The 25,062-nt window shown below is 42.7% G+C and overlaps 2 protein-coding genes across 2 annotated transcripts in view; both read left to right on the top strand.

The window, feature by feature from the left end:
- Nucleotides 1–5,224, top strand: part of ptk7b (protein tyrosine kinase 7b) — an 81,758-nt gene extending 76,534 nt beyond the window's left edge. The window contains exons 14-20 of the mRNA XM_083696142.1: nt 48–248; nt 1,691–1,846; nt 2,117–2,349; nt 2,467–2,547; nt 2,820–2,971; nt 3,164–3,342; nt 3,503–5,224. Coding sequence (XP_083552268.1) covers nt 48–248; nt 1,691–1,846; nt 2,117–2,349; nt 2,467–2,547; nt 2,820–2,971; nt 3,164–3,342; nt 3,503–3,663 — 1,163 coding nt within the window. The 3' untranslated portion in view covers nt 3,664–5,224. The remainder of the gene's footprint in view (nt 1–47; nt 249–1,690; nt 1,847–2,116; nt 2,350–2,466; nt 2,548–2,819; nt 2,972–3,163; nt 3,343–3,502) is intronic.
- A 1,873-nt stretch (nt 5,225–7,097) lies between these two features.
- On the top strand, nt 7,098–25,007 carry srfb (serum response factor b). The gene is made up of 8 exons (XM_083696027.1): nt 7,098–7,800; nt 11,344–11,610; nt 17,664–17,907; nt 19,125–19,289; nt 19,496–19,612; nt 19,875–20,072; nt 20,265–20,341; nt 21,571–25,007. The coding sequence occupies exons 1-8, from the start codon at nt 7,156–7,158 to the stop codon at nt 21,664–21,666; spliced, it is 1,809 nt and encodes a 602-aa protein (XP_083552153.1). The 5' UTR covers nt 7,098–7,155; the 3' UTR covers nt 21,667–25,007.
- The last annotated feature ends 55 nt before the right edge of the window (nt 25,008–25,062 follow it).

Below are 25,062 nucleotides of genomic sequence, written 5' to 3'. Positions count from 1 at the left end.
AACTGTGTGTATCTGTTTAACACTATCTGCCTGTGTGTCCCTGCCAGAGAAACCGGTTCAGACGTTGGTGGATCACGAGGAGAAGGCTCCCTACAAGATGATCCAGACCATCGCTCTGTCTGTCGGAGCGGCTGTGGCCTACATAATTGGGGTGCTGAGCCTCATGTTTTACTGCAAGAAGAGACGCAATGCCAAGAGACTGCAGAAGGGCCAGGAGGGAGAGGAGCCTGAGATGGAGTGTCTCAATGGTATGTGTGTGTGTGTGTGTGTGTGTGTGTGTGTGTGTGTGTGTGTGTGTGTGTGTGTGTGTGTGTGTGTGTGTGTGTGTGTGTGTGTGAGTGTGTGAGTGTGTGCGCGCGCGTGTGTGAAAGAGAGTATATGTGAGTATATTCAAGCCCGTAAACCAAAAATGTACTGAATTACAAATGTGGCTGAACTTTTAAACCATGCTCCTACATTGAACATTGTTTACTGAAAACCTATTGTATGCTGCCATCTAGTGTATTTTCGGAGTATTGCAAGGAGAAAAGCAGAATGGGTTTTTGAGTGTTAAAAGGCCCACTAAAGTGAAAATTGTCATTTCCAGTGTTTTGGCTTGAATTTTGGTTTCACCAGATCACCCAAATATAAAAAATGGGGTTCTGTCGTTTCCCAGTACTCCATGTACAAATCTAGCCCTACTACTCTCCCTAAAATGCTCCGTTTTCGATGGGTGTGATTTAAGAGGTAATATATCCGTCACCATGACCTGCACATGTTATACTCAAATAGGATGCGTGCTCTGGGTAGTAAAGCTCAGTCAAAGCAGCAGTGCACACATACAACAGCCGAGACTAGATGAAACTGGACATTTAGAATTCAGAATATAAAGATAAGAAAATTATTATCTAAAGTTATCTTGTTGTTTGAACAGTGTTGTATTTTGCAAGCTAGAAAAATGACCTGTTCACTAACTTATCTTAGTAGAGTTGCTCACAATTTTACAAAGCTAGCTTCAAAGTAACACACCAAAAATGTAATAGCATCCAACTGTAAACAGAAATCCATGTAAGAGACACTGCAGACTGTTAATGAATTGGTCACCATTACAGCTAGCTGAAAAAACATTGAACCTAGGGAGGAAAGGCTCATGAGATAAAATGTCAATCAAAAATAATATGAACTGTCAATCAAAAATGTGAGCGTCACGGCCAGTCAATCCTGTAGTTTACAGGTTTGAGAAATTGTGATAAGCAATTTTTCTTGCTTCATTTTGAGCATTTTAACTTAACATTTACCCAGAAATTATTTGAAACCAAAGTCACTTTAGTGGGCCTTTAAATGTTCTTATGTCATTTGGTGATGATGCTTTAGAAAGGGAATCGGACAGGGGACTAAAGCATTTTGTTTGTGAGGCTAATCCTAGTATAACGGCCACTTGTTCCCTCTCAACTGTGTACCCGATACTAATCTCAGGTTTGGTCAAGGTTTTCAGTTCTCCAATGCAGGGGTTATGCACTCCAGGAACTTTGCTCTATGAGTTCCAGTTAATTGAAAATTAACAAACATTAGAAAATGTTTGTGAAGTATGTTTGATCATTACACTGGAGTTTGTTTGATTTGTGTTTTGTAACATATTACTGTCACCTCATTTCTATGTGGTATTACTAAGGATCTGACATTCCACATTGTGTTTTTTGATGCCCACTAGGAGGGGCTGTGCAGCAGAACGGCCACACCATAGCTGAGATCCAAGAAGAGGTGGCGTTGACAAATGTGGGCACCACTGCAACGGCAGAGAAACGCCACAGCAGCAATGATAAGCTTCACTTCCCCCGGGCAGACCTGCAAACCATCACAACACTGGGTAACACAGCCTTACAGTACCCAGATGCAGTCTATCCAAATGCAGTCAAAGACACACAGCACTTCACTGCAACAATAGTTAGTATACATTGGTATAAGTAGTATTCACAATTTTGTTTGGGCTCCACTTTACCAGGTTTGTCAGCAGGTTCACATATAAACACAAAGTTAGAGAATTAAGGTTGGTCCAGAGTCATATAGAGACTTTCTGTAGGTCTAAGTGACCTTCTGAGTCTGACCGGTGTTGGCCCTCTGGTCTATGTGGGTGCAGGAAAGGGGGAGTTTGGCGAGGTGCTGCTGGCCAAGGCCAAGGGCATCGAAGAGGGCGAGGAGGAGACTGTGGTGCTGGTGAAGAGCCTGCAGAGCAGAGATGAGCAGGTACAGCTGGATTTCCGCCGTGAGGCCGAGATGTTCGCCAAGCTGAGCCACGGAAATGTGGTGCGCCTACTGGGTCTGTGCAGAGAGGCCGAACCACACTACATGATCCTGGAGTACTATGACCTGGTATGGACACGCACACACACTACCGAATAGTAAAACACATTCTTACATTCTATTGTTATGTTACTGTGCATTATGTTTGCAGAATTAATGTTTTTAAACTTGTTTCTTGGGTATTAGGGTGATCTTAAACAGTTCCTGAGAATCTCTAAAAGCAAAGATGAGAAAATCAAGTCACAGCCTATCAGCACCAAGACCAAAGTAAGGAGGGTTTACTACATGTTTGTGTCTGTGTCACCTAATGCTCTTATGTTCAGTCTTTTGGAAATTATGTACATCCTCTACTACATGGCTCACAATATTTGGGTGTAAATGAATGATACAATTAATAATTGAATTGATTTGTACAAAAAGACAAAGGGTTTTAGAATCCTAGTTGACCCAGTATTAAATAACAGATGTTTGATTTACCATCCTGACCCTGTATTGAACAGCATTGTATCATGCCCCTATGTCCTCTCTCCCCTACCAAGGTGTCCATCTGTATCCAAGTGGCCCATGGGATGGAGCACCTGTCTAATCACCGATTCGTCCACAAGGACCTGGCCGCCCGCAACTGCCTGATCAGTGGCCAACGCAACGTTAAAGTGTCAGCTCTTAGCCTCAGCAAGGATGTTTACAACAGGTCAGATATATAGATTTCGAACACGCATCACGTGGGAAGAAAGTATCATACATTTGTAAAGGGATATTCAGCCAAGGCTGAATTTAAAGCCCAAGTAAAAGTATTATGTTACCATGCTCACAATGACAAGTCTTTTTCTCTGTCTGTCCATCCCTCTGCCCATCTGACTGCTTTTCTGTGATTCTGCTGCAGTGAGTACTACCATTACCGGCAGGCATGGATCCCTCTGCGCTGGCTCCCTGCTGAGTCTGTCTTTGAGGATGACTACTCCACTAAGTCTGACATGTGGGCCTTTGGAGTGCTGATGTGGGAAGTGTTCAGCCATGGAGAACTGCCATACACCAAACTCAGTGATGATGAGGTGCTGGAAGGTCAGTGTCCCCCTTTGTCCTCATGGCTGAGCAATCACTGGCGAAATATCAGTGCTGCAAAGAGAAGTGTCCTTCACTCCTGAGGTGATATAAAACTATTCTTTAGCAACACCAAATCACAGTATTTCACCATATAACCCCCTCTGTCTCTGCTCCCCAGGTCTGCAGGCAGGGAAGATGAAGCTGCCTGTGCCAGATGGCTGCCCCTCCAAAGTCTACAAACTCATGGTCCGCTGCTGGGCCCCCAGCCTCAAAGAGCGCCCCTCCTTCAGCGAGATTGTTAATGCCCTGGGAGAACTGCCCTCTGACAGCAAGGTCTGAGAGAACAGCCCTATCCCAGAGAGATCTATCCCCATGTCAACCCCCCAAATAAACACAGAAATGCTGGATTCTGAGTCACACACATTTCAGGGAGGGGGGACATGAGGAGTGTTAGTTTTTTTCATTTCAAAAGGAGGTGTGGATAAGAAGAAAATACTTTTACTATACCTATGGAAACATAACCATGTATGTGGATGGTTTCATGTGAGGACACGAGTGCCAGGAGTTTACATTGCCTGAATCGCAGCATGGAAGGCAACCTCGCTGTCCTTCTCGGCCAATGTGGTTCCACTGTGCTGTGCCTGGGTCTCTCAGGGCTGGTCAGTCCCAGAGACACTGACTCTTCTCTGTGATCTTGCAGCACAGAAGCCTGCGAACTACAGTGCCTGCCCCTACCCACTTGGACCTAATCTTCCACCTCTGAAACCCTCCAACTAATCCAGGAGGGGAACCTAAGCTATTTTGTCCAGCAGGGATTCTCTAGATTCACTACCTGAATGCTGTAGCTAGTTTGATTCAGAATTAAATTTGGCAACCTCTGTGTGCCACTGATGCTGGTGTTTGAGCTGTTCTTATGATATGTTTAAAATGCAAATGTCAGGGCATAAGCACAAATGGACATGGTTTGGCATGAAGGTTTGTAGTCTGTTACATGTGGATCTGTAGTTTTGTGTCTGGGGAATTGGTGGATTGATTTGTCTGTGTGACATGGTAATTAGAAAAAGAACCATCAAATGTATAGCCAAGGAATACTTTTGAGTGAGTGCGAGTGTGCTTTTTAATATCTTATGAGTGTGTTCTGATTTAAACTTTGAGGTGCTAAATGGTGACCATCGTATTTGATGGGAATATCCAAATAGACCACATATACATTTATCAACAAGTTCACTGTTGCAAGCTGTCATTATTACATCCCTGCAACATTGTCTCTTCAGAGGTCCAATCACGGCTTCCTGCCTGCCCGCTGGTCCAGTTATTTTGTGCAATGTTGCAATGTGGACCGTCCCACCAGGCGATGTGTACATAATGTAGAGACCATGCACTAACTTCACTTATAACATCTTTGTTATTATCATGTTGTAGAAGGATGTACAGGAGCCTGTTTATTTATTACGAAGGTCCTGTCTTTTTTTACCAATCTTTTTTAATAGAAAGGTACTCTGTGATCACTAAATACAGTCTCATCAGTCTCTTATGATACATCTCAGTATACATTCAGTATGGTAATAAACTCAGTATATGTTATCACAAAGAACAAAGGAGGATGAGAGGGAGAGAATGACTACAAATCACCAGTACTCATTACTCAAGTGCCTGGTCAATGAAGGATTATTAGCTGTTTTCCCTATTTTCTACAATATCTAATCAAATGCAATGGCCTTTTTGTTTTTAAGAACTTGTTTTTCTATATTGTTTTTAGTGCAAAACACAGTTGTTGTTTTTTTCTATGAATGCTAGACACTAGCACCTACTCTTCCTTTTTTTTAATTAGCTTCAGCAAAGGTCACAGTAACCACAATGTATACATGCTGCTGTCAATAAAGGTTCACGTCTTTTTTAACCAAGGTGTGTGTCATATGTCTAATTAGTGTTTATTGATTATTGAACTCACTTTGATGGAGACTGGAGATACTGTATACAGTGCTGTTATACAGTGTCGTAAACATGTATAGAAATATTATGTTTGCCAAATATGCTCTAGAGAATTAACAAAGTGATTTACTATAAACTATTACAGTAGCCAGCTGGAGTATAAAGAATATATCATGGGTCTCACACATAGCCATATATAGCCTCCTAGCCTAGGGATTTCCTTTAAAAGTGTTATGTTTCACTAAGATGTAGTATGATACGGATGACTCTTACCCCATCATGTCAATTTAATGCTGAGTTTGTTTTCCCCACACTATCGGGCTGCTTTTTGATTATAATGTATTTTTTACCCTGGGTCCCGATATTCACTCCTGCTCTCCATGGAACCAGCCCTTCAGTGTTTCATAACATGATGTACACAACCATCACGATAGACAATGAGCAGTGTGTCTTTTGCAAATGTGGCCATTCCAAGACTGCTCATCTGTACCTTCCCTGGTTAGTTTAACATGGGATCATCATAGACCGACATGTAACACATCACACAGCCAGCGGACCTCTTCACATTGACATCTGTAGTTCTGTCTACTCTGTGGGTATGTGAGAACTGTTGTGTGTATATGTGTGGGAGGTCCCACAGGCTGAATGCAATGAAGAGCTTCATCCCTATGATATTGATGCTGCAAGAGGACATGCAATGAGACTGATCAGTGCATGGATTTAGATTGTGAGTCCCCAAACACACTTTGCAAACTGATCAGAAGCTGATATGGAGAGAGTAGATTGTACATATGACTAGAAAATGCTTCCTTGTATGTGGATAGTTATACAGCATATTTGGTTGTACAGTTTGCAAGCCTAGAAGTTAAAACTACTGGGCATTGACCCTTGATTGGGTATCATCTACTGTGGGCTTGCATCTTCTTTCAAAGATTATTTTATGTGTTACAGGTTATATCAACTATGTCCGAAGCATTTATCAGTATTCACTATAACACTAGGCTTTTGTAACATTCACATTCAATGCAATGCATTTGAAATTTGACCATTTAAACTATTGGAGAGAGCCTAGTGTATTTACTATTCTGAGGGTCAACACAGAACTCTGTAAAAATATACAAACATGAATTAACATGCAATTAACAGCCATTATAGTTCAAACTCTTTTATCATGATAAAAAAAAAAATAGATACAATGTTACTGAGACACATGCATGATTTGTTATTTCGATATCTCATTCCCTGTGTTTACGGTGACGTGTGACCAGCGCAACCATTTTGGTATTTATTCTAATGATCATGCTATATTGGCCAATGGTAGCTCTACTCAGATCCTCGTCAGCCAATCCATAGGCGACGCTGTGACTCACCAAATAAGGAGAGACAACACCATAAAAGGACACATTGTATCTCTTTATAAGGAGGAAAGTAGATCTTAGGTAATAATATTAGTCCACTCTCTGATACATTATTTTAAAAAGCCAGCAGATTTTAAATCAATATGCACGGCTGTAAGACAGTTTACGTTATATATAACGGAATATATGCAGTATTCACACATCTGAGGCGGTTACCGACGACATTTTATGCGTTTACAGTGTGAACTACATGACATGGCGGAGTAATAACGAAGACGTACTTCGCATTTTCCTTTTTGAGAAAGTGCTCGGAGTTTTGGAAATCGAGGAGGTTGAGCTAAACTGAACCGGGTGAAGGGCTCCAGGGGCAGCATCACTTTTGAAAGTTTGCCGTGGTGGTTTCAGAGAGACTCCAATTCAGCAGTGTTATTAGTGTTTGTTTACCTTTTGGTGGTTCAGGGTTATATACTGTGCTGTCATTTTACAAACACGCGCTCCAGCGGTCGGCTGGCGTTTTTAGAGACACGGTCCTCTAAAAAGAATGTTACCAAGCCAGGCTGGATCGGCACCATCTGGGAACGGGTCAACATCAGGCAGAGGTAACACGGGTCACGGTTCTAGGGTTATTGGGACCGGGATTCGTCCCGTGTTGGTCAGAACAGGGCAAACGGTAACTGGGGCCAGTGATAGCATCGGTACGGTTGGGCGACAGGGGGGCGGTATTGGGATGTTGGGGGGAAACGGTCCAGGAGTAGGTGCAAGAGGTGGGGCAAGACCAGGGAACGGTACGGGACTGACCACTCTACAGACCGCTGGCCAAGGAGGTTTGGGAGGTTTGGGAGTTGGGATTCACGGAGGTGGCAGGTACGACCCGGATAAAGAGAGTGCACCAATGTGCAGTGGTTCGGATGCTGACTCGGACTCGGGGGACGATGATGACCCCATGGGGTCATTCGGGGACAACAGAAGAGGTGTGAAACGCGAGAGAGCGGAGATGGAGGCTGCGGTGACAGCGCAGGGGGTTGGAGTACAACCCGGGGGGTACGGTGTGGTCCCTGGAGGTGTTGCTGGAGCAAAGCCAGGGAAGAAGACACGTGGCCGTGTAAAGATAAAGATGGAATTTATTGACAACAAGTTGAGGCGATACACAACTTTTAGCAAGCGGAAGACCGGCATCATGAAGAAGGTGAGTGAGATCAGTGATCGTGTGAAGATGATTCCACTAATTCCCTCAGTCATCATATGCAGATATGACACGGCGCATCATAGTGTCACTTTGCCTTGCAGCATGTTGCACTGTTGTTGTTCATTCATAAAAGTGTTTGCTACATTCCAAAGCTGATGATAAACCTGCTTATTTGGTGCATTTGTAGCCTATAACAGTGAGGCATCATATCTTGTGTGAAACAATATGTACTGACAAGTGCAATAGGGTAGGCCTGTGTGTGTAACAGAGAATGTTTAATCTTTCATAATTTGGTCGACTTCTCAACTTTACAATGTGACTCTTCTTCAGACATATGTTACTCTATTTCACTAACTGGAATAGGCCACTGGGCTATGTCCAATGTAGGCCTGCAACACAGCTTGTAGGATTTGCATTAGGAAATGACATCCCATAACTTGATGGAAGAGAGTGTGCTTTGAGAGTGTGCTTCATGCTTAGGCTCCTGTGAAAGAATCAAGTGGGACATCATGTAATCTCTGCTCTGGCACTGAGTGAGTGGTTGAAGTCAGTACAGTCATGACTGGATCTGAGCTTTAAATAGACTAGACTAGAGCAACTGACATTCCTATTTCTGACCAGGACCCCACCCCCTATACATGCTCCCACTCACTCACTCACCCACTCTCTCACTCCACACACACACACACACACACACACACACACACACACACACACACACTGGTAAAACATAAGATTTTTGATAAGTCTGAATTCTCTGTTTCTGTTGTTGTACACAACCTCTACTGGGTGCTTTTCACTCACCCCTTCACTGCAGATGAGGGTATCTACAGCCTCTGGTAGTCATCAGCAGCAGTTCACAACCCCCTGTCCTGAAGTGTGTCAGTGTCAACAGCTGACCAAACCATAGGGACAGAGAGCAGAGGACAGTAAGAGGGCAGTCAAGCAGACCATAGGAGAAAGTAACTGATGCACTACTATAATAAACATGATGCAATCATCTTGCTTCAGAATCTATCTTTGGTAGTCGAATAGCCTTCTCTCACAGTACTGGACCATTTTACCTAAGATCTAACATCTTTGAGACCAGGAAAAGATGACACACACACACACACACACCACAACAAGCAACCTCTTCTACAGGCATGTGGGGGAGGGTTCTTGGAATTAGATGAATCCAATGAAATTGCGAGCACATCGCGCCGTCCAGTTCAATCCAAGACAGATTGGCTAATCTAGACCTCCAAAGGACACATAATGTTTTGTATGCCAATATTAACATGGGTCTGAAGCAAAGCTGTTTTCTATTAAAAAAGACAACAGCTGGTGAATTGCTGTAGTGCAGATAAAGAAAGTATTTTAGGATGGTTTTATTGAAATAATTAGAGAACTCAACCCCTATTACACATTGCAATGTCCGATTTCATCACCAAGATTATTTGTGTTCAGGCATCCTGGGCTGTTGTCGTGGAAACTAAGGTGTCTGTATGTAGGCAGAAATACTTATTGTTGTAATGGGTTCAGGTTTTGACAGTCAAAATGGCACCTTGGATTCGTCAGGTTCAAGGTGTCTATGAATGTGGGTGAACCATCCTGTGATATGGTTGCAGTTGATGGTCTAGATGTTGTCTGACCCGTGTCTTGGAAAGGTTATGCACACTGTCATTCCAGACATCCTAAGGTCTGCACACTATAGCTCTCCAGGACCAGGGTGTGACGATTACACAAGATAATCTTTGAGGTCCCCTCTACAGATGCATACTCTTACCTAAATAAGTTGAGGTGCCACCAGGGTGCATTGTGAGTAGTATTTAGCCAGGCCTATTCTGTGCATTGTATGTTCCGTCTGTCTCACCTACATACATTATGTCTTCTCGCGTAAACCTAAATTGGGCTATTCACCCAAATCTGTGACCTGCAAGGCCAAAGACCTTTTTGTAGATGAAGAGCCTGTGTCGGTTGGCTCATCCATCTACTCCCAAGGCTGCCCTGGGGCATGCTGATGGGGTTTACCAGGCTCTGCCCTGCAGGTTCTAAAAGTAAAGTAATATAACAAAGGATGCGCATAGGAACCTCCTCTCCCCTATGTTCAACACCATGTAAACATACCGTATTGTACTTGGTTATTGACCAACCTACGTTCCCAGAAACCTGCTATGATGCAGGTAGCTCGCCACACAGCTCTTTAAACTACAAACATCCGCAATGTCATTGATGTGCCATAGAGAGTTAAGCCTCTAAGTACAGTAAAATGTACAAAAATCTGCTCAATTCACTCAATTTCTAAGAATGCATTTGCTGCGTAGTGCACAGAAACTGAACAAGGCTGTGTTGAGTGCGGCCAAACACAGGTCTCCTCTCCACTGCTGTTCAGGCTTTGGGCTTACAGCCTCTTCAGCTACAGAGGTGGTCTCAGGACTAACTGTGACAGACCCAGAGAAGGAGTGCTTATGCAAGACAGCACAGCACTTCTCTCTTCATATCTCCCTTTTCCTCCTCTATCTGTAGACTGTGAGATTTCTCTACCTCCTCTGCTGTAGGCAAAGCTTCAAGACTACAGTAGTTGTATTAGGCTGAACAAGCTTATTAGGAAAGCTAGTTCTGTCCTCGTTGTCACCCTGGACACTGTGGAGGAGGTGGCCAATATGAGGGGTAATCAGAGTCAGGCTGGGGGAGGTTAAATCATACTGGACTGTTTTTACTGTATATAATGTTTCCAGATGTCTATTTTATTCAATTATTCTATTCTATTGTCACTTTATTTTGTTGTTATTGTTTATGATGTGAGCTGCTATAACGACTTAATTTCCCCTTGGGGATCAATAAAGGGTTAGGGTTAGGCGATGTTAATGTGACTGCTCCTACTTTCCTTTCTGTCTCTGTCTCTCTCTCTATCTTCTTTGAGAAATGTGCTGCCTTCCATTTTTATTTGGAAAATCAAAAGGCTCTCTCAGGTGCACTTTAAGTTCACTACAAGTGCAACAATAAGTGCCCATTTGAGAGAAGTTTGAGAGAAGTTAGTTGTGTGTTGTTGCCTATAGGATGCAAGATATCGGAGGGTGCAGTCACAGTATGGTTAATAGGAGACACATTGCCCTAGCCAGATGTGTGCTGTAATGAATGAAGAAGTTGGAGACTGGAGAGTGTGTTAATGTTGATACCTGTGAGGAAGACCGCCGCCACAAGGAACAATCAGTCTCACTAAATCACACTTGCTATTTTTGGACCCTTATCTAATGTTATTTTAGTTGCGTTTGTGCTATACATCAGCATTCACCACTGAGCTATTTTTAGGTTTTAGTGTTTTCTTGGCTAGTTGGCTACAGTTTTAACCCGTTATTTGGGGGTAACACCATTGGGAACTCAAAGAAGGATTATGGATTTTTTCTCAGTCTGCTTCAGTTATTCATAACTTCATTAAATGGTAATGTGCCTAGTATTGATTCAATGTTTTGTTTATTTTTTTATCCTAAGATAAGACCCTGACTATGTTTTGCCCAGATTCCTTCCAGGCTGATGTTGATGTTCTCTCCCTCATGGCAGGCCTATGAGCTCTCTACACTGACGGGCACCCAGGTTCTGCTGCTGGTGGCCAGTGAGACGGGCCATGTCTATACATTTGCCACGCGTAAGCTCCAGCCGATGATCACCAGTGAGACAGGCAAGGCCCTGATCCAGACGTGCCTCAACTCTCCAGACTCACCGCCCCGCTCTGACCCCTCCACAGACCAGCGCATGAGCGCCACAGGATTCGAGGAGACGGACCTCACATACCAGGTGTCTGAATCAGAAAGCCTGGGGGAGACCAAGGTGAGTGCTGCAGCAGCTCTCACCAATAAGACTAGCACTTACTGAATGTTTGCAAAGAACAGCATTTTAATAATATTTTTGAGGACTGTTGCTAATGGAATGGAGGAATTCAATGGCTTTTACAAATGATAGAGCTTCAGATACCAACTAATGGATACATAAACAAACTCCCCAGAATTTCAATGGCAAATTGCCACTGAGGATGCTTTTTAGTCTACGACTAGGCTTAAGTCTTGTCTGTGAAACCGGCCCTTAATTTAAGAAGAAACTGACACATTTAATCAAATCCACAATCAACCATGGAAATGTACCTTTGGTCTAGAATTAGATGTTTTGTCAATGGTTTAAACTGTGTATTAAACCTCCTTTGGACCTCCTTTGGCTTGCTGCTCATGGTTTGGTTTGATTGTCCAGTAAATTTTAACAACCCTAAACAGCCTCAGTATTCCTCATGTAGAAGTGAGAGAGACCATTGTAGGTACTCAACAGGATGGATTATAACTTATCTTCAACCTACCTCACTGAACTTTGCCACAGAAAGCCTCCAAACTCTGTCCATAAACCTGTAGATCAGAGCAGGTCTGCGTTGTATTAAGAGGAGAAACTGAAACCTATTGTATATGTAGTGCTCTGCTGTTTACTTTAGATTTTAGAAGTGGTTACTCAGATACACACACACAGCTCAGGTCTTGCAATACACAAAATGGCTTGGTTATGTTATTTATCTAAATTGAATGGTGTTTATTGATTGAGTGTGCTGACAAAGCACTATATAGAATAAAAGCTGCTTAAGTGAAAGCAAGGCTAAAAATTGTAGTCTTGTAGGTTTTGTGCAGTGGATGCTGTAAAGCTGTGCAGTTTCCTCTTCAGATGTGATTCATTAGCCTGTAGAACACCTTGCTCCTACAGTCACATGCTTACAGCCAGGATTTCAATCACTGTTTACTTGATTTTAGTACGCCCCTTTGAAGAGGACTACATGAAGGCCTATTTGCTCATTTAATGTTTTCTTAAGCCAGTTATGAATACATAGCGTTCACCTAGGATGGGATTGACCTTTGCATGTTTAGTCACTCTCATGCACGCTCCACTCATTGATAAAAATTAGATTCTGCCTCCATGGCCATATATGGTATGGTTTCCCTGCCTGCTCTCTTGGCTGAGGCCCCTCACATTCCTTATAAGCTGCAGCTGTCTTTGGAGTCCTGTGATTGTTTTTTTTTCTTCTCATTTCAGTGGTGTGTAGTATGTACATTTGAGTGGGGGTGGGATATAAGGATGTTCAAAAGAGGACAGATGGATTGGAAACATTTGGATGCTATGTCCCGGTCTCGGATGGAGGCCTTATCTTTTCTAGTGTTTTTTTGGGGGGGGTTGGTGATGACGCAGTGACCCTGGCCCTTGGAGGGAGAGAGAGGGAGAGGGAGAGAGAGAGAGGGAGAGACAGAGAGAGAGAGAGGGAAAGAGAGAGAGAGAGAGAGAGAGAGAGAGACTATGGGTTTGTCATTGGGGCTCAATGTGAACAGAATACAGTGGCATGGGGATTAACGCTCTTATAGTTAGACCAAGGCAGGTGGCTATATCTAAGCTGCTACATGGTTACTCTGGATCCTTTAGTTTGGTTTTCATGGCTGCTTTATGCTTCCCTTGAAATCTAAGGATACAATTAATTCTGAGAACAGTACATACCGTATAAGAAGTCTAAATATTTCACCTTTTGGTCAGGCTGGTGGGGTGAGTGTAAGGGGGAACAGGGTAGACACAAGTGCTAGGTGAAGCAGAAGCGTTAAATCAGCAGCCACTTGACTGGATGCAGTCAAGCCATGCTCAGAACATCATGTGACATTTGCAAACCTGGAGCCTAAAGATGTAGAATATATGGGAATAACAGCTCTTCAACATGTCTTCTCTGCATCCTTCAGTCATCTTAGGCTAGTTTATCTTTTTTGTAAACTCTTTTGGGGTTGGAGGAAGTTTCTGATCTAAGAGATGCTACCTGCCATCCCCGTTAACAGATTTGAGGAGAGTTAGCTGTTCCTAGACATGTGTATAAAGGTACTGTATCTTCTACCAGGAGCATCCTAGTGATGCAGTGCTCCCTCTTCCTGACCACTCTCTTTCTGGCCCTTGCTCTCACTCTCTCTCTCTCTGTTGCACTGTTATGGTTGGGTTTATTTGTTCCCAGCATTAGTGCAGATCTTGTTTCCTCACCACTGTTGCACCAATGCCACAAGACATTTATTTGTGTAATTTTACAGGTCTTTGTTTCTTACTCTAAATATTGACGATCAATTACGCTAACCTCAAACTTATATAATGCAAAAGCTTAGTTTTCGGTGTTTGTCTTCATACCGAGTAATACATCCAATGATACATCTAAAGTAGCAGTAGTAAATCAGGTTGGAGTATGATTCCAGTCAGTGGAAAACATGTTGATGGACTGTGTTGTTCTATTTCAGCTCTCCCCCCACTGTGGCCCTTTGGACACAAAGGTGGGCTTTGGTTTTAAGGGCTGCAGGGCAGGGGGCTGAAGCACCAGGTGACAAGTGAGTGTCATTGAGATAATGGAAAGTTAATTTACTCAGATATGCATCCTTATCACAAGGTTGCTTGTGAGGGGAGGTGGGAGGGGGAGAGACACAGAGAAGGAGAGGGAGAGCGAGACACAGAGAGACATTAAGTGGAGGGGGGTGGAGGTGCGAGTTAGAGCAATGTGTCGCTGTACCAGAGGGGGAGGGAAGCAACATTATGTCAGCCCCCTTATTTTACAGCAAGCAACTGGACAGGTCAGCAGCCATTGGCTGCACCGCCTCCACTTGGGCTGCCTTGCCTTTTTTAGCAGTCCCAAATGGAGCAGCGAATTCCATGTTGCTGGCAGTGTGACAGACTGGGAGATGGGAGCCAGCAAATGGGAGATTACGAGGGGGGACAGCCACCAGTAGGTTGTACAATGGACACTCAAATCATGGCTGGACTGGGCTGGCAGTTGTCACCTTCATTTTGTATTTACTTGAATACATGAGTCCCACAAACCTCTATGTAGGCTATGGACCCCATTTACCCCTGTTGATTGTGAAGCAGAATGTCTGTGTGTAATTGGGTCTGTTTCTTTTGTATGGTAATGTTTCTCAGATGTCAATGGGTTTGAAATGCCCACATTATGCATTTTCACTGGGTGGGCAGACTGATACATAGTGCAGAGGATCCATAACTCATCCCAACCACCACAGCTTGGTCTTTACATTTTGGCATGATTTATTAAATTCTGTTGCTTCATTATATTAAGTGCTGTGTTTCTCTGTGTCATTGTTTTCTTGACGCCTTGGTTTCCTTGGAGATGAGTGCAGTGTAGAGGTGGCATGAATGGAAGATGAACAGGGGGTGGGGGACTGATCCATTAGAGACTAAGCTCTTCTTACTGAGATAACATGCATAAACAAATGTTTTTTGTTTCAAAAGCATGTATTGCATTGTTCATTGTTAATGAATGAAGCTGTTGAACTTTTGAGAGAGATGGTTCAGATAGGCTGTAGGGTGCTAGATGATGTTGTCTAATCTGGATGAAGACATTTCCCTGAAACAAGATCTGCATGTCAAGAACAGAAATTCCCCTCGACCCACACATCACCAGGCTTAAGAAGGCTTTTTTGTACCAAAAAAAAGTCAGTTCTATTATAGTCAGTCAAACTCTGGTGTTGAATTCAGATCAGAGGGAGATGGTCAAACAAAGGCTAGAGAACAGACTGATAAGTGGCTCATAGAGATATTGGGGTGGACTGAGTGCCAGATAACTGAAAGCCCAGAGAAACAACAATGGTTAACAAAGCATGTTTTTGCCAGGCCTTTACCCCCTATTCAGTCTCCTGTTAAATTTTAGAGCTTGACCTCTTACACAGCACAGTGGAAAAGGCTACTGCATTATGTTGAACTGTGTGTCTGTCTGTGTGTCTGTCTGTGTGTCTGTCTGTGTGTCTGTGTGGGTGTGTATCTTGTAACAAGAAGGAACATGTTGACCTTGTCCTATAGTGTCATGTACTCTCTGCTACTATGGGATGCTTTGATCAGACCGCTGTGTGAACAATGTAGTCTTTTTGCTCCTGTCAGACCAAAGGGTTGTGGCGTCTGTTCAGGCTGTGGTGCTCCTCACGCTGGGTCTCCTGTCACCCCAGCTGGCGTGCAAGGGGTTAACTCCACTCCCAACGTGCTCGGGTTTCCCGTCAGCTGTCTGCACCTTCAGCTGTTCATACACTCGTCCTCTCCCTGTCCCCTGTCCTCTGTCCCTGCCCCAACCCCACGCAGCCCTGTCTCATAGCCTCCTAGCAAGCTTTAGACATTCTGCTGCTCCCTCCCCCACACTCACTCTCAGCCCACAGGCTAAGAACTTGTCCTCACTGCCCTGCCACTCTCTCAGAGCGATATTTGAATTTCTATAGTTATTCAAAGCTTCTTTGGCAACTCTCTTGTGTTAATGTATCAGTAATATGTCAGTTGATTTAGTCTGATTGAACACGTAGCTATCTGTCCCCCAGATAGACCTAGTGTTACCTTACCTGGCCATCCTGCACCAACAGGTCTACTTTGTTTTAATGTTAAATATATCAATTTATGTTTCTATCATTTGGGAAAGATCACGACACAGGCACAGCCCAGCCTTAGTCTAGATGATGACCATGTGATGAACACTACTGTCATAGCAAGATGTGATGGAGGAATGGCACATTTCTACATTCTGTGTAAATCCATCCATAAATTGCTCAAAGCAGCTCAACACACTGTTCGCTGTCCCCCCTCCCCTTTCCCCAGCTGCTGTTTAACCAGAGAGGGAAAGGACCTTGGACTAGTCTCCCAGTGTGGATTGGATTAGTGCTTTAGAGAGGCGGACACATGCTTTATGCTTCATTGTGTTCAGTGTATGCAGCTCTTCTCTCTGCTTGTATGACCAGTTGGAAGTACTTCTCTATCTAGTCTGTGGAGAGCATGTTCCGTGGACCACATTTGTGTTGGTGTAGGTCTACCTATACCCTCTGATAACCAGATTTAACCTCTGTAGCTGGAGTTTGGGACGTCTTTAATTAGTCCTATTTGTCTGTCTGTGACTATTGAGTGTGTATGTGTTGCAGTAGAGCCTTATCAGTAAAGCCTTTGTACCTCTCACCCAGTCAATCAGTCACATATAAAAACCAACAGTGGCGTTTCACAGGTTCACAAAGAGATTGTGAGGTTGCCCTCCTCTCCTGCTACAGCTCACTATTCTCTGGAACAGGTGTTTCCTATGCATTTCTTGGCTTGTTCTGCCTGCTGTTTCTTTGTAGCTGCCCAGTATTTACCTGTAGTACCTGTATGTGTATTACTGTAGTATCAAACAACCCTCAAAGTTGTTGTAAGAACAGAATAAGAGCAGCCCATCCCGTGTGTGTTGCCATACTGATGTTACTGTACTGAATCTGATCATTACCAGCAGTAATCTATTAAACAAAAGCTGTGTATTTGGTTATGGTTTGGTCTAGCTATGTACATATTTTTCTCGGCCTAACGCCTACCTACCTCTACTTACAGCCCACTCACAAAAATGTCTACTGTTGTCCAATCACTGTCATGTTGGTGGTGTTATAATGGACTCTATGGTCCACTCTTTACCACCTTTCATTATTTTATATTAGTAAAAATAATTTGTAGGCTATTTGTAAAGCATGACATGTTTGTTTGTTAGGCTGGCATGGTTCTACTCCAAAGATTATTTTCTGTGTCGTGACATATTGACTTTTTGTTTTATATGGATTTAGGCCAGTTGTCATGGTAACCAAAATACTAATACAAATCTGAGGACAAATTCAGGATATCTGAATTGGCTAGAAATAAGATCCTGACTACGTGTAGTTTAAATGTGCAATGTTGAAGGCCTAGCAGGCTGGCTTCTAAAATCTTTTTTTTTTTAAGGAAAAGCCACACAGGAAAAGCCTATTAAATTGTGTTGTTTTAGTTGCATTTGGATGGAAGGGCTGCTCTGTATATTCAAGCCTATAATTCTCATGGTAGTGTTTGTTCTTCCTCAGGACACTCTGAAGCCTGCGTTCACAGTGGCCAGCCTACCGGGCACCACCAGCACCCAGCCTACCAACCCCACCACCTCCACCACCATGCAGGTCAGCAGTGGGCCCTCCTTCCCCATTACCAACTACCTAGCCCCCGTCTCCGCCAGCAGCAACACCATCACCAGTGCCAACGGCACAGTCCTCAAGACCACCGGGGCCTCTGGAGGGGTCATGCAGTTGCCCGGCGGCTTCACATTCATGTCAGGTACAGGAGGAGAGGCCTCTCTGATTCTCAGCAGAGTCTCATACACTATTCACACACTGCAGTTTATTTGCATATAGGGATAACTAGACGTCCTTCTCCACAATGGTATTGGCGTCCACTTCGGTTAAAATGAAACACTATGCTCACATCACCTGTGTGAAAAGAGGGTTAGTTTGTAAACATAATTTTGAAACATATCATGACCTCAGGAGATGGGTCATGTTTCAACTTCGTATCTGTTTATATTATACAGTTTTTCTAAGACCCAGGCAGCCACTCAGCTTGGTTGTGTTTTACAAAGCCCAGTATCCAGGAAGGAAACCTGTGTCTGTGGGCTCAGCCCCTGCCTTTGATTGTCATTGTAGGAGAGGAATAATTAGGAGAACCACACAATAGCCACTGCAGAGAGGGCTGCTGAGCATTGCCTATAATTAGTAATGAATATTCAATGAAGATTATGTGGCTCCTGCTGAAATTATCATTAAGCCATATTTCATGGACATACAGCTCAGACAAAATGTCCAGGAACCAGACGTGACCCTTCATTAGTGAGACATCACAGTCACTATGTCAGACAAGTTATCTGTCTGTATTTGTATCCCATAAGCAACACACACAGGGAAAGCGTTTGAACATCTTAAAACAATTCTAATGATTTAAGCTTTCCTCAGAAAAAAAAATTCAGGAACATCTTTTCTTCATTTTCAATCAAATATATATATTTTGAATCTTTTAATGAAATATTGATTAAAGCAGAAGGTTATCCATGAATCCCTGGTTGTCTGTTTAAGTCATGAAATATGAACATTTTGATACAGACTGAAATATTTATAGTTGGTGTCATAACCCATGTACCATGTAGTGGTCCTTTCACTGAGTCACTGACCATAGTGTTCCTCTGCTGTTGCTTATTGATGATGTCTGTGTAAAGTGATTGTGTGGCCAGAGCTGGCAGACATGTGATGCACAGTAGCAGATCCTCTCTCCCCCCTTGTAACAGAAGGGTGAAGGGCAGCATGGGAGCCTTTCTCCCTCTTTGCACCACCTGTCTGGCACATGACAGCAGTACCAGGTGGAACAACATACCCCCCTCACTAAAATGTTCAGTTGAGTCAATGTCTAGAAAAGGCATTCACACCCTTACAAAGCAACTGTCTGTATGGACCATATGATGAAGTTGAGGGTGTGTGTGTAACTCCCCCCCCTCCCTTCTCCAGCAGGCACCCAGCTTCCCCCCGGCACACCCACCATTCCACTCAGCCAGCTGCACCAGCACTCTCTGGCCATCCAGGGGCAGCATGGCCAGACCCTCACTGCCACACAACACACGCAGCAGGGTCAGCAGGCTGTGTTCCGCTTCCCTGCCGCAGTCTCCCTCACAGGTCAGTCTGTCTCTGTCTGCCAAAGGAGGCTCGGCAAGGCAGAGGGAGGGGACATGTCTGATATATCAGAGAGACAGGGAACTAGTAATGCGTTGTAATGCATATCTTTAATTGGATACAGTAGGTGTGTTAAAATGCATTTCCTAAATGTTAGAGAGGGGTTTTGACAGTAGGATTGAGTGGATTGTTTTTGTCTTCTCCTTCAGGGGGAGGGATGCATCAGCAGCTCCAGGCCATCCAGGTTCATCCCACCACACAATCCAGCTCCATCAATGCCAATGACAGTCACTCAGAGATCTCCCAGACTTCTACTGTCTCCACTGGTAATATAACATCTCAGGACAGCCCCAGTCGTGTGTCCTATGATGTATCCATTGTGTGACTTCACAATTATCAGTGTCAAGTCCCTCTCTGCGAGTGAGCTAAATGTGCAGGACAATCTACAATACTGCTATTAGAGGGGTCATCTACAGTTGAGCAGAATGTGCTTCATCCTCTGGGATGCAGCGCCATCTGCTGGACAATTTATGTTAACCCCTTATGCTCCCTGTGTTTCACATGCACTCTCTCTCCCTGTCCCCCCAGCAACAGTGAGTCTCCCAGCAACCATTGTCACGTCCTCAGTGCCCACGTCCATGGCAGGTCACATGATGTATCCCAGCCCCCACACGGTGATGTATGCCTCCACGCCCACGCTGGCAGACGGGGGCCTGGCTGTGCTCAACGCCTTCTCCCAAGGCCACTCTGCAATGCAGGTGTCCCACACCCAGGGCCAGGACACAGGTGAGACTGCACTAACCTGGGGAACACTGAAGGAGCAGGTTGACTGATAAAAGATACTGTAGGGATGCTGATAGATCAAACTCCAAGCGGGTTGGTATTCTGAGTGCATATCGTTTTTGTAAATGTTTAGTCAAATGTTAATTTGGTAAAATAAATGTGGTTTCATGTGTGTGTTTGTGTTTCTGTGTCTAGGTGCTGTCCCTCAGGTATTCCTTACAGCACCTCCAGGCACAATGCAGATCCCCGTCTCAGCAGTGCAGCTACACCCAGTACGGCAAGATCTCCATTTTACAAGTGAAACTCTCATATTCTCTATGCAACCAGCATGTCACTGACCGCACTAATGCATCCAGGCAGAGCACTTTCACTGTGGAAGGCCAGGGTTTGACCTGCTTCCTCTATTGATTTTGGTGATATGTCATTTGGGCAACACGTGTGTGACACATGCAAACATGCAAGAACCGCATGGAAAATCGTACCCTTGTCTTTGGAGGAACTCTTTTTAATTTAATTTAAGAGTCAGTCAAAATCATGCAAGATTGATATTACTTCAACATTAGCTATTTAAGTGAGTATTGTGTCAACGATAAGACAATGTTTTTTGTGAACAACTTAAGTTTAATAACAGGATGTAAATGAATGATTTACAGCCCTAGTTAGAGCACAGCAGCTACTCTTTGAAATAGAATACCAAAACTGAATCTTTAAGATGAGGTTTTAACCAAAGGAGATCATGGTACCACTTTAAATATGTCAATGTATGGAGGCTCAAAATGTTCTATAACAGGTCCATACATTTCTTGACACCACAAACATGTATATATCATGACTTTTGCTCATAAATCATTTGTAAAGCCTCTATGTGGGCCTTGTCAAGAGTTTGAGGGCATCATAAAGTCTTTAAAGTGGCTGTAGTAGGCAAGTTTTAATCATTCAAATATTGCCAAATGACCCTGGTATATCTGAAGTGATTCAGCAGTGAAATTGGCTCAGAGAAGATCATTGAGACCATCTCTGTCCCATCAAAATCCCATTCAGAAAAACAGTGGCTCGGCCCGACCACTTTTGGCATTGACGTGAAACGCTAAATTTTGTTATCCTCTTCTCTTTGCAATAACAAAGCGAGTGATCCTCGGTGAGTAACTAGCTAAACTAAGCTGATGTTGAGAGGAAAATCTAGCCTTGTGCATGAGTCAGTGTCAGGGGAGGAGCGAGCAGGGAGGGAGGGTGGAGAGACGGACATTGTTTGGGTTTAGGTTTGAATTAGGAGGGTACTTGCACATAGGGGGCAGTTTTTGGCAATCCTGCCTACTGCCACTTTAAAGTTGTTTCAGAGATCATTTAAGGTAATCCATGTTGTCATTTATAAGGCATTGTAGTAGTAGTCTGGTAGCAGGCAACTCAAGGTCATAAATGAAGGCATGCTCAGTGGAACAGTACAGGGCGTTCTCTTCTCTGTGTCTGTCAGACTGTGATTGGTTAATGTGTTGTGTTGCAGATGGTGATTGGTCAGCAGTCGAGCGTCAGCAGCGGTAACCTGACAGAGCTGCAGGTGGTCAACCTGGATGCTACACAGAGCACTAAGAGTGACTGACACATGGACATGAGCCCTCTTTCTGATGGCCAGGCCCAGGGACACAGGCTGTGCCAAACAAACAGACTGACATCTCTATTTATTGATGCCTTCATTTTACACCTCTGTGTATCTTTACAGTACACAAGTATAAACATGCACACAAGGGTTTGTGTGTAATAGACCCTTGTATGTGAGTATATGTTCATGTGTATATATATATATTCACAAAAGTATAGGAAGGAATTGAGGTGTTCACCACATCCTCCTCTGGATTCTATTTTCTGTATTTAGAGGGTGTTTTGTGCGTGTGCGTGTGTGTGTGTGTGTGTGTGCGTGTGCGCACGCTTTTTGAAAATCTGTCATTGTTCGCCATGTGCACACAATGCAGGTGCTGCAGCTTCACACAGCCAAAGAGACATTAATTTGTCTGAATGTTTGTGTGTGTTTGTGCATAAGCATGTGTGTATGTGCAAACATGGGGGTTTATAAATGGGTGGGGAAGGGAGATTGAGGGAAAAAAAAGTTTGGAAATGTACATAATTCTTTTTTTTAAATGGAAACAAATTGTATTTTTAGCCTGTTTGTGCAATGGCATGTAGTTGTTTTTTATGAAGTTGTTTTGTATGTATATGCGACTAATTTGCATATAGAAATGAATTATTTACACACTATGTATGTAAATTAATGTAATATATAAATAAATATTATGTTGATTTATATATGGCAATTGGAATTGGGTTCCAGGACATTTCATTCTTGACAGAGCAAAGGCGCTGGATTTATTTTTATGTTCTCCATTTTGACATCTTTTTTTTCTTAAAGCAGGGTCAATGATTTAGCCATAATATCAAGTCATATTTTAGTATGTATAATCATGATAATCATCAAGCTATTGATCCTGTTTTGTGAAAAACAAGCCCACAAGTGCCAAATAACTGACAATGACTGGGGAAGAAACTTGTGTTTTCATCATGATGGATTTTGATGGTGTATATACTGTAGGAGGTAGAATTGGAGTGTATGAGTGACCTCTCTATAAAGTGAACCACCTTAAACTCCACCCCCTGCCTTGCCAGTCATAGTGCTTAAAGACTGCCTTACTAGTGCCTCTATGGCCATGAAATGAAACCTACTCTTATTTGTCTCTATTCAGGGCAGGTTTGAGCAGGGCACTGGCAAGGTCCTGTGATGGTTACAGTTGTTCTTGATTGCTTGAGCACATTTCTTGAAACAGTGTTCAACTTTGCAAAACAGTTAACATGTTCCCCTAAACCCCTGTTCTCCTGTTTGCCAAAACAACACATTTATTTTGCAAAATGCACTATAACTCTCAACTACATTTACATCAAATGAAAAGTTCAATCCACTATTCATTTCATTTGACACACTTAATAGTAAATATAACCATCAATATGCATTGCGGGTTGTACAACTTTCATTTGAAGACAAAGGTGAAAAATAGTTCGAATTTCACTTTGAAATGGTTTGTACTATATAGTTTATGGTAGTACTGCGCCTGAGAATATGATTGCTTACTATAAATCAAACTCATCTAAAATATTCAGAATCAAGCAGGTAGTTGCAACAATAAAAATTGCATTACTGTAGAACAAACGAAGTACCAACAAAAACATTCACAGTAATCTATTCTCTCCTGTCTGCCAGGCCACATGTTACGTTACTGATGACCTATTTAATTTGTGATTACAGACTGATAGTTAGTTGAACTGTTGTGCAATCAGTTACAATGTATGGAATACAGATTCACTATAATGGGGGAAATAGGTACATTCTGTAAGGAAATAATTCAGTTTTGTCAACACTTACTCGATTGATTTGTGTATCTTATGTAGAGAGTTATGTTAACTGTTTTGCAAAAAGGTTCTTAACATTTTGCATTTTGTGTGAAAGCGATGAAAAATTACCGTTTTGCTGAACATTTTACTGTTGTGCTCATGTATGTTATTGCTGTAGTCATGTGAACTCCAGTTTCATACCAATGGTTTAAGCGATCGAGAAAAACTCAAAGAGTTGAAAATGCCAGGATAAAACACTGAACTGTTCCAATAGTATTCATCACATAAGCTGAAAAGGGTGTATCAACTCTCTCTGTATGTGTGATTGTTTATGGTTGTTTATGGTTGTTTATGGTTGTTCCCTACAGTGTAAAGTAGGTTAAATGCAATCTGTGTGTCACCATCAGTCTGCACAGTGCCATAACTGCATCTGAAACATTCAACCATACAGTATGTAATACTACTATACTACTGTGGCATTTGCTATGGAAACTGTTTAAACTTTTGGTTGACACTGTTTGGAATAGCAATGTTAAAGAAATGCAGTAATCATGTAACTTGTTAGCCCATACCAGTATGCAAGGACAGCCTTGATATTTAATCATTTTCAAGCAGATCTGTTGTTGACGTCAATGCATGATTTACAAGAAAGTCTGTGTTACATGCACTGATCTCATGTTAGGATTCTCCCCTAAGACCATCACTTCTAAGACTAGACTGCTCAAACCTTTATAATCAAAAATGACAAAAATGATGTGTGTATTTGGCCCAGTTAGAACCCATGTAGTAGACCGCAGTGGATCCGTGTAGTAGACCGCAGTGGATCCGTGTAGTAGACCGCAGTGGATTTGGTGTAGAAAGACCCTGCACCACAGTGCCTCACTGTACTGTTGTTGCATAAAAGAAAGTTCACATGAAGGGAATTTGAAACAAGAGCATTTAACCTTACCCAACATGTTAGGTATCTTGTATTACCCCCATCCCAGGAGTTTGTTCATTAGTGTTAAGAGGGTATACACTGTGTTGATATCAAATGTGTTGACATGTGGCTCCAATTTGCATGTGCAAAACATTGCCAAAAAGTGAGCGAAGTCTGCTATCTTAACCGTAATATTTCTAATAGACAGGATGGGAGTTTTGAATACAGCAACTAGCCTTTGCATGATATGCAATGCATGTTCAGACTATTTACTAAAACTCTGGTTGATATCATAGTTCTCAAAAACATTGTAAAAATCATGCTGTAGAGTATTTAGAGTTGTTGTATTTGTTTCTCTGATCAGCACCATTTGTTAAAATTGGGACCCAATGTCATACAATGCTTTGATTTTGTTTTCACAAATTTGTTATTAAAACTTCTAGATTTGTAAAAGTGTTCACACTGTTTAAAAAATATCTGAGAATACTCAGATTGATCTCTAAAAAGGGGATAAATAATAAATGGAATGTCCCTGACATGGCAAAATATAAATGGTTATTTTGTGCTTTTGTTTTGTTTTAGTACCTTTGTGTTTTGAATCTTTATGTACAGAACTTTTGTTATAAAAATGGAATGAAACCTTTTGAATGCATCTTTCCTTGTCCATAATCACACTGATAATTCCAGATGCAATGAATA

Source organism: Argentina silus, assembly GCF_951799395.1.
Source record: "Argentina silus genome assembly, chromosome: X".
In the NCBI taxonomy this organism is placed as follows: Eukaryota; Metazoa; Chordata; class Actinopteri; order Argentiniformes; family Argentinidae; genus Argentina; species Argentina silus.
This window is presented reverse-complemented; position numbering and strand designations above follow the sequence as displayed.

What these genes read in the sequence shown, in the direction of transcription:
- srfb (XM_083696027.1), top strand. Translation starts at nt 7,156, where the DNA reads ATGTTACCAAGCCAGGCTGGATCGGCACCATCTGGGAACGGGTCAACA. An exon ending in AAAGCCTGGGGGAGACCAAG is followed by an intron (nt 11,611 to 17,663) that starts GTGAGTGCTGCA and finishes GTTCTTCCTCAG; the next exon opens with GACACTCTGAAGCCTGCGTT. An exon ending in CGGCTTCACATTCATGTCAG is followed by an intron (nt 17,908 to 19,124) that starts GTACAGGAGGAG and finishes TCCCTTCTCCAG; the next exon opens with CAGGCACCCAGCTTCCCCCC.